The 15,355-nt window shown below is 41.7% G+C and overlaps 2 protein-coding genes across 3 annotated transcripts in view; both read right to left on the reverse strand.

Annotated features, from left to right (window-relative positions):
* Positions 1 to 502: 502 nt before the first annotated feature.
* LOC126389382 (apolipoprotein L3-like) lies at positions 503 to 4,247 on the reverse strand. The gene is made up of 4 exons (XM_050043032.1): positions 4,232 to 4,247; positions 3,711 to 3,765; positions 2,512 to 2,700; positions 503 to 1,649 (listed from the first exon to the last, which is right to left on the reverse strand). Exons 3-4 carry the CDS (start codon positions 2,680 to 2,682, stop codon positions 699 to 701), a joined length of 1,122 nt encoding a protein of 373 aa, XP_049898989.1. The 5' UTR covers positions 2,683 to 2,700; positions 3,711 to 3,765; positions 4,232 to 4,247; the 3' UTR covers positions 503 to 698.
* Positions 2,561 to 15,355, reverse strand: part of LOC126389383 (serine/threonine-protein kinase Nek3-like) — a 17,023-nt gene continuing 4,228 nt past the window's right edge. For both annotated transcript variants that reach the window (XM_050043033.1, XM_050043034.1), the window contains 5 exons: positions 6,484 to 6,574; positions 4,835 to 4,929; positions 4,663 to 4,746; positions 4,425 to 4,486; positions 2,561 to 4,330 (listed from right to left, as the gene is read on the reverse strand). In XM_050043033.1, the coding sequence (XP_049898990.1) occupies positions 4,228 to 4,330; positions 4,425 to 4,486; positions 4,663 to 4,746; positions 4,835 to 4,929; positions 6,484 to 6,574 (435 nt within the window). In that variant the 3' untranslated portion in view covers positions 2,561 to 4,227. The remainder of the gene's footprint in view (positions 4,331 to 4,424; positions 4,487 to 4,662; positions 4,747 to 4,834; positions 4,930 to 6,483; positions 6,575 to 15,355) is intronic.

The raw sequence follows: 15,355 nt of genomic DNA on the forward strand, positions 1-15,355 counted from the left end.
CGAAACTAGAGCCCAAAGTGTGGAGAAGAGGGACCGGGAAAAGCAGTTAGGGACCGTTCGCCACGGTACTGCTGCTGGGCAGGGTGGAAATAAGTCCTGCAGAGTTACAGAGGACCTGGAAAATGTTTTAGGATAGTAATAACATTATATAAGATAATCATATTACAAAGATAATATAAGATAATAACATTAAAGACAAAATTAAATTGCAATACTTTTAAAAACTTGATGATTCTGTACATTTTGTATACAAATTCATTTCAATTTCAATTTACAATGTTCAAAGTTTTCTTCCCCCCCACCCCCACCCACCCATAGTTTCCCAAAATCCTGTGGGAAACACTGGATTGTAAGTAATCATGGAGCAACTACTAGAGATGCCAATGGCTAATAAACCTGTGTCAACACCGGTATTAAAAATTACATTTGATATTTTACAAGATATTTGTCAATGACGCTCAATATTTGCGAACACCACAGTTGATTGTGGTCAGGTGTGATGTGAGGCACTTTTGATTACACTCAAATGTGACGTAGCATTGCGCCACAGTGTAATGTAAACTGACGTATGTAAAGGATGGGGGCTTAGCATGGATCTAAAGCTGGGTGGCAGTGCAATCCGAGTTTTCTATTGGGTGTACCTACACTTTAATGAGTAAATTAATGTGCTTCTGATTTCATTCAATGTGACCTTTCTTTTACATTGATTCCATATCTTGGAAGTTGATGCTTTTCAGCTCATCTAAGACTTTCTGCAAGTCATCTGCTGCCTGCCTGATTGAATGAACAAATCTCATGATCTCAGATCGGATTGGGGGAGACTGGTCCTGTGCCTCTGATCTGTCAGACTCAAGTTCAGCCATGTTAGTAATCACTTCAGTCGATGAGCTGCGCATTAGCGGAGCTTGGTCAAAGGTAGACACAGAGTTACTGGTGTCAGTCTCAGACACTGACTCAGAAGGAGTTCCCTGTCTTTCACTTGCTGCCTTTGCCTGTCTGATGTGGTGTATCTCTTTTGCATCCATGGCAATGAAAAAGACATCCACTGCCAAAAATAAAGCAGAGAACACACCTGTTGCTACCTCTGCCACACGTACTGCCCTGGCCCCTTGTGCTGCAACTTTGCCCATGTTCATCACTTGAACTAATCGCACCAGTTCAGCAATGCCACCTAGGCCCTTTCCTGCCCTGATGCAGCCCCACTTAAACGGGTCATCTTGGCTTAACTCACTCTCCTTATCGCCAGTTATGCCAGCTGAGTCACATCTGCTCCTGATTCTCTGTAAGCTGTAGCAAATCTCTTGGTGCCAGCAGACAACTGAGTTAAGTTTCTGTTGAATCTTCTTAATGATGCTTCGAACAGCTTTGCGATTAGAGGACTGGTTGACTATATTAGTGATACTTGAGGCACCAGCAGCGACCCCACCAGCTGCACTGGCCCCTATTCCAACCCCAGTGACGATAAGAGAGACTCCGAGAGTGAAGGGAGCCAGTATAAGGCCCACTATAGATGTAATCCCTCCCATTGCTCCAATCACTCCTCCTGTCAGACTGCCGATTGTGGTGCCCTGATGCCGACGTTCCAAACTGTCAGCCACATCCCTTAACTTGTCCACCATAGTCTGGAGGTCCTCTACGGTCTTTTTGCACTTTCAAAAAAATCAAAGACATCGTCAGTACAAGATTAGGTACCTAGAGGCTGTTATTCAGTTTAAAAAAAAGCAACTTAGACCCCCCTGAAGAACTTGTTTTTGCTGATCTCCTGAGGTTCTTTCACCTTATGAATGGATGTATGCGTCTACTTAGGGTCTGAAATAAACACCAGTAAAATGCTGAATGTAGGTGTTCGGCAAATAAATTTCAGCAGGCTATCCTCCACACTGGTAAATGTTTGTACCAAAATTGTCATGTAATAAAAACTCTACTGCATTTGGTGTCATTTAGGATGCACTGACCTGCTGCTCCTAAGCTGCTCCTGTGCTCTCTGTCACACACAAACTTCTTAAGTGCTATATTTAGGCAACTGGATTTGCTTGAATGTCTTGGAGACGTTTACCTCTCATCCAAGAGGCTTCTTCAGTTCTGAAGAACTGAACTTTTTTTAGGTGGCCTAAAGACATTTTGTTGCAACCCCTGTCCACAGCAGTAAATTGCTTAGCTTCTGTGCTGATAGATTTGGCTTATCAAGATGATAGCAAAGCAAAATAGTACATAAAATTTGCACAGCAGAGCATTAGATAAGTCGGACCACAGCGTTTAACTTTATATCTTTAAATGTGCTGTTACAGGTATACTGTGCATTTTACTGAGCTTAGCCTTTTCAGGTGTTATGTTAGCCACCTAGCTAAAGCTTACCTTCATCATAAAAAATACACCCATGGCTGTGTAATGTTTATCATCTTTCTACTGCATATTTCTGTAGCAAACATAATGAAGTTAGTTAGCTAAAACTAAAATAATAGATAAGTAATAAATAATAAATTTAAGATTATATTTACAGAAATATCATACCTTTTCTGACAGACAACGTATCATAATAGGACGCTCCAGGAGCTCACTGGCTGTTGGTCTTGATTGAGGGTCTTTACTGAATATATCATTCAGTATTCCCCAAAGCTCTGATGAGAAGTTCTCTGGGAGAGATGGGTAATGACCACTGATTATCTTGGGTATGAGCTTCATTATAGTCTCTGCAGAGAACTGAAGAATATTTATTGTTAGAAAACACTTAATACTAAATACAATGAGATTTTCTTTTAAATTGTGCGTGTGTGCGCGCATGTGCGTGTGTGTGCGTGTCACACACACATATCAAGTTAATCTTTGCTGTACATTGTTGTAGACTTAACATCAAACTCAAGTATTTACCTAACCCCCAATTTCCACATACTCCGTCTGCGCCGTGCTGCGCGGATCTGGAGCGACTGATGGTGCGTACCCTCCCCTACTGGAAGCACCATTCACTCCCAAAACTCCTGCAATTTCACACCATGTCTTCTCTTTTCGGTTTGTATCCTTGTAGAACGGATGTGTGGTATCATACAAAATACTATGATTTTCCACTTCAACTATGAGTTTCTCCTCGTCCATCTTTCCTCAGACCCTCGCACTGACTGACAACTTGTGCGACAAGATGTGATGTGATTTTTAGAAAATTGAGAGTTTACAATCCGTAGTCCGTGCATTGTGTTGTATTTTGAAATTTACCGGATGCTGTGTGCATTCCGTATCCGGTTTGGTGCAATCTGAGCTACGTGGCTTGACGTGCTATGGACGAGCAGTTGCTGAAAAATAGACCTGCCGCATATCTCCGACGAAGCGGAGCGCCGTGGCGCTTCTGGGACGATCCAGAGATGCTGCGCAGCGCGCTGTGGAGATGAAGCCATTCACTAGAATGGGAGCGTATCTGCTATGCATGATGTATGTGGAAACTGGGGGTAAAACATGCACATGTTTCACAATACTGTATGTATTTTCCTTGTGCATAGAAAACTGATAAATTGCATAATATTGAAGATTGTCCTTATGCTCTGTAATATAACACAGCAGCATCTCTTTTTTTTTTATATGGAATACTCTTTTCAGACACTATCATACATTTTACAAGAGAATACATAGCCCAGTTGTGGTGGACTTTTCTCATTCCTGGTTTGATTACTTAGATTTTTGAAAAAATGTAAACCTGTGGGTTATATTATTGGGTTACTTACCGCTGGCTCTTGAGTACACAGCTCATAAAGTATGCATCCCACTGACCAAATGTCACTATAAATAAAGAAAACTTTATATAACATTAAATACTACTACTACGATAGTATTAATAGTAATAACAACAATAATAATGATAATAATAATAATAATAAATATATTTGTAAAGCCATTTCATTTAAAGTACTATACATCATTAAAAACAGAGAGGCTACTAAAAACAGTATACAATAAATAAAACACAATAAAACTATAACCAACAACAATAAACCGACAAATCAAGACTTATACACAACAGTATACAATCGGTCTTTAGCTTTGCTTTAAATACATCAACTGAACATGTCTGCCTAATACCAATAGGTAGATTGTTCCACAAGGTTGGTGCATGAAATCAACAACAGCTACAGCAACAACAGCGCACATTCATTCATGTAAAAACAACCTAAACCAAATGGATTTGTTCACTTCTTAAGCAGATTTCTCATAACGTTAAAAACTTTTTTTTTTCTTTTTTTTTTACCTCTTAGCATCATAGGTCCCCTCTGTGAAGACTTCTGGTGGCAGATAATTTATTGTTTTCGACTGCTCTGAATTAGTGCTTATCGGAGTTTTTGTTGAACTGTGTGAAAACAAATCAAATGTATCAGTACAACAACATGCACCAATAGAGCAAAACAGAAAGGAAAGAGAGACAGAAAATCAGAGTACAGTACTTTTCATGGATATTTCCAAATCCTCCCAAGCACACCGTTCCATATTCTGTGAGGAGCACGTTCTATAGAAAGAGGAATGGTAACAAGTATTTTTGAGATTTTTCTGAATAAAATGGTGTATGACAGCCCAAAAGCCCATAAGAAAAGAAAAACATATAAGGAGTAATTTGGATGATTAAGTACCACATCATCAATACATTTGTTCTTTTAATCAGTGTTTTTGTAATATGTGTAGTACCTCTGGTGTCAGACGTTTGTGAAGAAAGCCTTCTTCATGAATGATTTTCAAAGCCACACAGATCTCAGCAATCCAGCTCACTACCTAGAAAACAAATCATGGTACTCAAAGAGTGATACAAATGCCATTTCACTGAGTCAAATCTGAAATGTCTTACACAAGACTGCTGTACCTCAGACTCTTGTGGAGAGTCACTCATCTCTCTGATCTTTGCAGCAAGGTTCCCTCCCTGACAGTAGTCCATCACTATATAGTAAACATTCTCATCTTTATGGCAAAAAGAAAAAAGAGAATCTGTTAATATCAAGAACAACTCATCTTCAGTTTTCTATTGTGTGAGATACTTCTCCCAAATAAATAGAAAACTAGTCCATACCCATTGAGTACAGCATACCATACCATGACTTAGTCATACCAAAAATTAGAAAAAAAACAAACATTGGTCCACAGGGGGAGCCACAGCGATCGGTCGCATTTTAGCCAGGTTTTTAAGCATTTTTCTGTTGTTACAGCACCACCTAGTTGCCAATTAGAGTTATTTCTCCAGTCACCTTGAGGCGTCCTGTTCTACATATCTACCAAGTTTAGTAAAAATCGATTTGGTGGTTAGGCCTAGATAAGAAATTAGCTCTCTAGCGCCCCCATTTTGTTTGATGGGGTCAATAAAGGAGGCGTCCCCTCAGATTATGTGTGGTCATATGCCTACAAAGTTGCATGGTGATTGGTGAAACCCTTGAGATGTTATACACCTTTATGTGATGAGCCACGCCCTCCGCAATATTCATTGCCTTATAGAAGCTCAGTTTTAGTAAGTTTTCCAACTTTTGCCAAGAGGGAACTTTTGATACTGGTCCCTAGATTATGTTCACCGAGTTTCATGCACATCGGTCAAACTTCCTAGGAAGAGACTGATTTTAACTGTTTTTCAAAAAATTCAAAATGGCGGAAAATGTTTACAACCAGAAGTTATGGGTTCTTGAGGCAAATTTGTTCCTCATGAGGAGAGGCATCTCTGTGCAAGGTTTCATGTCTCAACGACTTATGGGGCATGAGATATGCCCATTCAAAGTTTGCAATTTCAATCGGTTGCTATAGCGCCCCCCCTTTGGCCAATTGATGTAATATTGCTTCATTCACATTCTCCCATGACCCTCTACCACTGTGCCAAATTCACATGGATCGACCAAGTCAGTGAGGAGAAAAATATGGAACAGACACAGACAGACACACCCACAGACACACAGAGTTTTCGTCATTATATAGTAAGAAGATGATAGGGCTGTTTATTATTTTTTTGAGCTGACTGTTGAGTTGTTGTTGGTTCTCAGAATTAAGAATCACATATTAAATTGAATCTAACTATTTGGGTGTGAATGCTGAAGAATTTACAACCCATGTTCATTTAAATCTGTATTATTTCACTGTGTTTTTTAACATCTAACTCAAACATTTTCAACATAGAAACTTCATTCAAACATCAAGATATTCATTCATTCTCAATTAGGACATGATTGCTATGACTTTTCTACTGTCATACTGTACTGGAAATATTTGTTTTTATGGCATTTTTTCCCCTGACAAGTTTGGCTTGGTAGTTAATAACACATTTTTCTGTAGTGTGTCAAACTCATAACAAATACTTATTTTTGCTTTACCCACACTTAAGTGCTCTATTCTATAATACATTCACTTTAAAATTCTGTTGAGTCTCATTAATTGTATCATAACTTTATTACATGCATACTATCTTTGTGTACAGAAATCACTTTTAATAACAAATTCAGCACATGAACAACTTGAAACAGATTTGTCAAAACTTACCTTTGAAAGAGTTCTTGAGGCTCACAGTGTGAGGATGGCTTGTGTTCATCAGGAAATCTATCTCCGAGGTTAATGCTGGATTTATGGATGTCTGTTAAAAACAAACAAACAAAAGAAAAAAAAATCTGTGCATAAGAATGGCCCGGCAGAGGTGACTGGCAGCAGACAGGTTAAAGATGTATGTCTGAGATAGTAATCAATGAACTAGATCCTTTGGCTGAATACATTATAAGTAGGAGAGATACCCATAATGATTTCACTGTTGCATTTTTGAAGTAGTAGCTTACCAGTCTGGTGTGTGAGAAAAACACAGAACATCAATTACCGATCCTCACTACTTAAAGCCACAGTGTGTAGGAATTTCTCCCATCTAACGTTGAAATCATATTGCATTCAAACGGATAGCGCACTCTAGCGCCTCACTGTTTCAAACACGTTTTGCAACAACGGTCGCCGCTGTGTACCAAAAAGCTATGATAACATTGATGAAACCATGTCATCCGATACTTCATGGAGTATTCATTCAGGCTCCTGCACAGACACAGGCGACGTGAGTTGACCAACCCCCTCCTCACCATGCTGGCTGTGTTTTCAACGTAGGACTGTTGGGATGGGTGTAAATTGAAACAAACCCATCATGTCTTGTCTTTTGACAACTGACAAGTAGCTCAACCTCACACACCTCATCCCTCTCCTTGCATCACCGCTGACAGCTGTTAGCCGCTGTTAGCGGTGCCGCTACTACCCCGGCACTACTGCAGCATAACAAATGCAGCATAACAAAGTCCCACTCTTTGAGCATAATGCAGGATCATGCACATGCAACATCACGGGAGACGGAATCCTTGTTGCCAAGAAGGCGCAAAAGGGAATCAAAAAGGCAACATGACCGGCTAATTCAATAAACGAGAGTCAACATCGGGGTAGCCTTTCCCAGGTGGAGAAAGCTTCTGAAGGAGAAAGGTAATGCCAGGCCAGCGCCGCTGTTAGCTGGGAAACGGCTTACAGCTGCTGTTAGCGGCTAACAACTAACAGCGACGCAGTGATGCGAGGAGAGGAATGAGGTGTGTGAGGTTGAGCCACTTTTCGCTGTTAGCTGTGAGCCGTTTCCCAGCCAACAGCGGCGTTGTCCTGTGATTGCATTACCTTTCTCTTTCAGCAGCTCTTTCCACCTGGGAAAGGCTACCTCGATGTTGACCCTTGTTTTTTGAATTCGCCGGTCATGTTGCCTTTTTGATTCCCTTTTGCACTTTCTTGGCGACACGGATTCCATCTCCCGTGATGCTGCATATGCATGATCCTGCATTATGCTCAAAGAGTGGGACTTTGTTTCAAATTTGCCAGGGTAGTAACGAAGCGCCTCTTGCTCCTCTCCTTCGGCTTCTCAGTCATGCAGCGCTGGCCTGGCTCTCAACAAAAACGCTGAAGGTGGGGCTGTATGCCCCTTGCGGGCGGATGTATTCTCAAGATGGCAAAACGTTATGGAACCCCCCAGAGGACTTACCCGTACAATGTACAAACAAATCCGAAATTCTCCTTTTACGAGAATAAGTTAGATTTTTGGTGGAGGTAATAATACACCAATGATGACATATGAATGCAGACATCAGTTTTTGCCAATAAGCAACTGAAAATGTTACACAATGTCCCTTTAAAACCCTGATCCCCAGTTTGCACTCAGTTGTATGCGCACTGAATCAGACAGACAGAAAGCAGATAGCAACTTGCCACGGAGGTAAAATATGCTAAAAGAAATGTGTGGGATTCCTTCTCAGGTCAGCTGCTCTTTCATTGAAGCTGTTTGTATCTACTGGTGCTTGGTACCCAAACTTGGACTGGTGTGATGATGACATCCCCCCGCTGACCTGTAATCCTGGCTCCCCCTTGCCGTAGCATTGTTGAAGTATTTCATTGATCTCTAGTTGTGATAGTAGTTGGCGGTTGTGGATAGGCATGGAACGATATTAAAATTTTATGTCACGATTATCCTGGCCAAAATAAATGCGATTAATTATATTATAACGATAATCATCAAAATATGCTTACAACTTTGAAACTGTCACCAAAACATACTAGAATCACTTTACAGAACATTTTGTGGGAAAACAATTATTTTTTATGGCACTTTTCGTATCAGTGACCATTCTTTTTAAGTGGAAATAACATGAATTCTTTTAGTCATGAATTTAACAGAAAAGGTCCAACTGGCATTGTGGTGTAAAACATAAACTACTTTTTTGGACTTCCTGAAATTAGAATAAAGATAAAAATAAATATTAATATAAAATAAGCTGAACAACACTGTTTTCACAGTTTTCAGTCACTAAACAACATTAAACAAACTAATCAAAGACATCTTCTTAAAATGTTCACTGTTTGTATGGGATATTTTTCACTGAGTATTTGTAACATGTAAACAGCTTAGTGGTCTATATTAAACAAATTAGCTCTCTCTATGCAGATCATCTAAAGAGCATACGTGACACTTAATTCATACACTTAAATGTTATTAGAATATATAGGTATTCAGCTACACGCTGCGTTTGTAAACAAAGTTGATTATGAGAAACGTTTAGTTGAATAACATAACCGCAGTTCTTAGAATAATATGAGCGAGGTGTCTCGCTATGGGATGCAGCCTCCTGCAGCCCTGATAGAAGCATTTATCTCAATCCGCCAATCTTGATTGGCCGGTGAAAGGTGTTCATCCGCTCCGCACCCAGTAGTCCCACCTACTATATATAGTGTGCGCGGATAACCCTCCCTCAATTCAATAAGCAAACCTCTTCTCACCGCCCAGCAAGAAGGGTCATCTGGCGAGACACCTCGTGCATATTATTCTAAGAACTGTTGTTATGTTAGATAACCAAACGTTGTTCTTCATAATATTCACTCGGTGTCTCGCTGTGGGATATGGTAGCTCCCGTATTGCCAGACAGCTTATCGAACAAGTACCAGCCAGTGGGGTGGGTCCCTGGGTTCCAGTTAGGACTCCAGGACCGCGCTAGCCACGCACGGCCCTGACACGTCCAGCATATAGAACCGAACAAAAGTCAGAGGCGAGGACCAACTCGCTGCTGAACAAATGTCCTGAACAGACACTCCCCTAAATAAAGCCCAGGATGCGGCCATCCCGCGGGTAGAGTGTGCACGCAAACCCGCTGGCGGCTGCAGACCCCTGCTCGTATAGCCTCCACCACCCAGTGGGCGAGGCTCTGCTTTGTGACTGGCTGTCCCTTTCGGGGTTCAGCCCAGGAGACAAAGAGCTGATTGTTCCTCCTGATGCTCTGTGTCCTGTCCGTATAAGAGTGCACAGCTCGAACCAGACACAGCATGTGCGCACGCTGCTCACCGGGAGAAGCGGTGAACGCTGCGAGCTCAATCGGGGAACATGAACCCACCACCTTAGGTACAAAGACCGGGTTGGGCTTCAGAACCATATGCGTATTCCCCGGGGTGAACTGAGCGCACACAGGAGTTTCATCTTCTTGATGGTGGTCTCCAGTTCTCGCAGGTGGTCACTAAGTTTAAGTTGGAAAGATTCAGATTGTTCTGATGGCATAGGGAGTGAAGCTCTGGTTTCTTCAATCTTTGTATTCAGTATCTCCCTTCTGCGCCTTTCCATCTTCAATCAAAAGCAGCATCAGATCCATCGAGCATTTATTGAGGATGGATTCCCATTTCTTTTTGAAGGTGGCATCATCATTGCCTGAAGAGGAGAATTTGGAAATGCGTAGGCCCCGTGGAATCCGGCCTTCTCTCCAATAATCAGAGAGGGAAACAATGTGCCATTTCAATTTGAGATCTTTTTCTAGCAGTTTACGTAGCTCATTTTGTGTCTTTTTCATCTCTGTAGAAGGAACATGCTCCTCAGAATGTAGAAGAGTCTGTAACAACAATATTCTTTCCTTCCTCGTGGGAGTAAGCAAAATAACTCATTGTGTATGGAAAACAATGAGAAAAATACGCTCAAACCAGTAGCAAAAGAGCGGAGCATATAACCAGTCCACAGGCAGCTCCCACCACACAGCCAAAAGATAAAAAAACAGATAACTGGTTGCTCTGTGTTGTAGAGTGTAGATCCAAAAATGTATCGGGTGCTCTTGGAAAAAAGGAGGGAACTCCAAAATACTGCAAACAGGAAAAGAATCCAGACACTCCAAACAAAAAGTGAGAATGAGGAAGGAAAGATTAGATTAAAAAGCCTTTAATATAATGGCCAACTCATTAAAAAGCCAACATGTTTCGACCACTGTTGGTCTTCATCAGGGCTGGAGAAACAGATGCACCAGGGTGTGGTTTCATCTATAAAGCAGCAGCAGCCAATAAGAAACTGTCACATGACACAGTTAATGACATGACAGGTGAAGCCAATGCAATAAGGGCAACAGCTTTCTGAACTCACTCATATGAGGATACTGGCAATTATCCCAACTAATGATTATCCCGATAATAGAAATTCGCCGCGATCAATTAATCTCTCGTGTTTTCATCACAATGGTTGCCCAAGTCAACATCAAATGCTGCATATACCAAGGGGATGCACTGTCACCACTGCTGTTCTGCATTGGCCTGAATCCCCCTAGTCAGATCATCAAGAAGACTGGCTATGGATACCAATTCTGACGTGGAGTAACAATCAGCCACCTGCTCTACATGGATGACGTCAAGCTGTATGCCAAGAATGAGCGAGAAATCAACTCACTGATCCACACCACCAGGATCCACAGCAAGGACATAGGATTGTCATTCGGATTAGACAAGTGTGGCCAGACGGTATCAAAGAGAGGCAAGATGATCAGAGCTGAGGGAGTCGACCTACCAGAAGGCAACATAGGAGATATCCAGAACAGCCACAACTACCTTGGCATCCCACAGGCTAATGAAAATCATGAGTAGGCAGCAAGGAAGTCGACCACAACCAAATACCTCTAGAGAATAAGGCAAGTCCTGAGAAGTCAGCTGAATGGTCAGAACAAGGTCCGAGCCATCAACATATACGCGCTGCCAGTCATCAGATACCCAGCTGGGATCATGATCTGGCCAAAGGAGGAGATAGAAGCCACAGATATCAAGACAAGAAAGCTCCTCACCATGCATGGAGGGTTCCACCCCAAGTCCAGCACCCTGAGGCTATACACTTAGTGGAAAGAGGGGGGCTGAGAACTAATGAGCATCAGAGCCACTATCCAGGATGAAACATCCAAAATCCAGGAGTACGTCAAGAAGATGGCCCCAAAGGACGAGCTGCATAGTGAATGCGAGGGCAAAGGAGTGGAGGAGCAAATAACAGGGACAAGCCCCTACATGGTACATACCACCGTCAGAAAGAAGTGGCTGATATCAAGAAGACCTACCAGTGGCTGGAGAAAGCTGGACTGACAGACAGCACAGAGGCACTAATCATCGCAGCACAAGAACAGGCCCTGAGCACAAGGGCCATAGAGGCCAGGGTCTACCACAGCAGATCAGACCCAAGGTGCAGGCTGTGCAAAGGTGCCCCTGAGACGGTCCAGCACATAGTGGCAGGATGTAAGATGCAGGCAGGATCAGCGGACATGGAGAAGCACAACCAAGTGGCTGGGATAGTGTACAGGAACATCTGTACCCAGTATGGACTTGAAGTACCCACATCTCTATGGGACACAGGTGGTTGAGAACAACAGGGCTAAGATCCTGTGGGACTTTAGCTTCCAGACTGACAAATGGCTGCTGGCTAACCAACCGGACATAGTGGTGGTTGACAAACATCAGAAGAAGGCAGTAGTGGTAGATATGGCGATACCAGCCAACAGCAATATCAGGAGGAAGGAAAATGAAAAGGTGAAGTATCAAGGGTTGAAAGAACAGCTGGAACAGATGTGGAAGGTCAAAGTTGACGTGGTCCCCGTGGTAGTAGGAGCACTCAGGGCAGTGACCCCCAAACTGGGAGAGTGGCTCTGGCAGATTCCAGGAACAACATCTGACGCCTCAGTCCAGAAGTGTGCAGTCCTAGGAACAGCCAAGGTACTGCGCAGAACTTTCAAACTCCCAGGCCTCTGGTAGAGGACCCAAGCTTGAGGATGACACAGATACCACCCTGAGAGGGTGATTTTTTTTTTTTTTTTTTTTTTTTTTTTTTTTTACATCTTAGAGGTATAAATAACCAGAAGCTGCCATCCCTTTCTTTTTGCTTTTGGCCATAAAAGATAAAAACAACACGTAAATAATGTAAAAAAATTGAAACGTGTTAAGTGCTGTGGCAAACTTTACCCAACAGCCAAAAGAACATAAATAAAAAACAAGATCACGTGGCAAAAGTAATTTGGCTCAGTATTAACTGTCACAGTTCATAGACATGTCAGTTGTTTTTGCTAGTGACCCATTATTAGCTGAAGCACTTTTACATTGCATAAATTAGCCAAATGGCTAGCAGAGTTTTCCTCTACTCATAGCTTAACAAATTACATGTATTTTTTCTAATTTTTCTTACTTACCGTTGGTTTAAGTCACTGCATCTCCTAACAGAACAGCATGGTTGAATTTTAGCCTGCATGCATGTTTTTTCAGCTAAACATAGTTGGAACAAAGCAGCTAATATTGCCGTAGTGAGAAATTAGCAGAGTGAGATGCCCAGCCAGGCAGGTACATTGTGTTTTTTTTTCATGACTTCATTGTTTACTAGGGCTGCCCCTTGATAGTCAGAAATTTGAATCATCAGTTGGACACCCCTCAGACGACTGAGACTGCTTCAAATCAAGCAGTCTTTTTTTTTTTTTTTTTTGCTAGTCAGTGTGCTGTGCAGTGCATTTCTGGTGACGTTTTGGTCCCCAGATTTTGCTGGTGTGTCAGCGCACTTGACTCTCATGCTACTCTTTGGCACAGGTGGATTGCTAATCTACTCCACTGTCTCAGATGCAAATATTACACATTTATTGCACTAATTTTATCTTAAAGATTTAGTTTGGCCTATAAATTACAGTACTTTTGTACAATAATATAAATTTCTTGCTAGGTTATATTACAGATTACAATGTACACAGGTTACAATAAGTCACCCAGCAGTATTTAAGTTATTAAAATGACCACCTTTATCTGCTGCAGCATCAGTGTTATAAACACATTAGTTATTAAGGAAAACCTAAAATGTTGTTACAATTGGCCCAGGTCTCCCCTGTCTGAAAATAATGAGTTAGTCTCTCAGAATAATGAGAAATGTTATGAAAATAATTTAGTGCCTGAAAATAATTACTTTAAATCATTTCAAAAAAGTTGCTCATTAAGAGACTTAAATTTTAAAATTACATTAACATTAATTAAGAGACAAAGTCATTTTATGGGACTATAATGTGAAAAATTGTAAATGTCACTTTTATGTGGTAGTTCAGACATCGACAGTGAGGATGTGTTGAATGTTTGCATCAAAAGTTCGTATAGCCCACTTAGTGTGATGATCTGAGTGACTGGGAAACCTGTTCAGATGGAAACACTCACCCATTCAGAGGGAATGAAAAGGTTCATGGTAATGCTAATTATGTGTTTGAGCTCTCTCACCTTCCAAGATAAACAGGACTACATTATGTCGCGTTAGTGAAAGTACTCCACTCCTTTTCAGTTAAACTCTGCAGGCTACGTGCAGCTTTACCATCGTTGCGGCTGCATGTGAGGATGAAATGCTAATTTCAGCCTGTGATCTCTGACTGACTGACTGACTGACTGACTGACTGTCTCATCCAAGTGACATTTTACAATTCTTCATATTTAAGACTAATGAAATGCGTTTCTGCACATGGTTACAATTCTCCTCTGCTCTCTGTATCGTGCACGGCGGAGTTGTGTTGGCAACCATGCACCGCTCCACACCGACGCGCCTCTGCCACCGTACAGTCGCAGATGTGTTGCAGCGTGACACGATCCATCAGACACGCGCTCAAATGGTCATCAATATTACAGCGTGCATGTGCATTTGGGCTAGCTACTTCAGTCAAGATGTTCTGTGACTGTGGTCTCCCAGTGCGTAATCCTGGCTGTATACGCTTCCACACAGTCCCATCTTTTCCAGTTGCATGGCCCCCGTGTCTCCCCCCATCTGTCTCTCCCTCAATCACCTCTCCACCTACTGATTCTCCGTCACTTATGTCCTGCCCCAGAGCTTGTTCGACATTCATCCATTTTCTCCGGTTCATAATTAGGCTACACAATCCAAATCCCTCTCCTTTCCTCTTTTCTGTCTGTCTGTCTGTCTGTCTGTCTGTCTTTCTGTCAAAACTAGCTTGCATTTCGCAGAGAGATGTTAGAGGTTTATTGTGACAAAGTTACAAGCATTTGAAAATGGCAGGGGGGTAAAAATGACCCCATGGCGGTTCTAGTGTTAATAAATAGTAATAGACATTTTATCACAAATTCATCTTGCATCAGATCTTGTGAAATATCGCTTCCATGAATCTGTTTAGACAGACAGCGACAGATCAATGAGGTGAAGCCGTATATATATATATATATATATGTATGTATATATGTGTATATATATATATGTGTATGTATGTATGTGTGTGTGTATATATATATATATATATATCTATATATATATACCACAGACCAGACGGAAATTTAAAGTGGCTGCATCTGTAGGAGGAGAAACTTTCCACTGTACGACTCACAAATAACATTGCTGCATCTCTTCTGCTTGGAAGTAATAAATTTACAGCTCACCGAAACTTAATAAGACACAGTCTCTGGCTTTTGTTTGATATCTATTGTCGGCAAAAAATGTTGCACATTGGGGCATTGGTGACTTAGTGGATAGAGCAGGCCCCTCATGTACAAGGCTGTTGCCGCAGCAGCCTGGGTTTCGAATCCAGCCTGTGGCCCTTTGCTGCATGTCACCCCCCCC

This window comes from Epinephelus moara, chromosome 4, assembly GCF_006386435.1.
Source record: "Epinephelus moara isolate mb chromosome 4, YSFRI_EMoa_1.0, whole genome shotgun sequence".
Lineage (NCBI taxonomy): Eukaryota > Metazoa > Chordata > Actinopteri > Perciformes > Serranidae > Epinephelus > Epinephelus moara.

Coding starts and splice junctions, on each gene's coding strand:
- LOC126389382 (XM_050043032.1), bottom strand. CDS start 2,682: ATGAAGCTCATACCCAAGATAATCAGTGGTCATTACCCATCTCTCCCA. Junction 1,650..2,511: donor TACGTTGTCTGTCAGAAAAG/GTATGATATTTC, acceptor TTTTTTTGAAAG/TGCAAAAAGACCGTAGAGGA.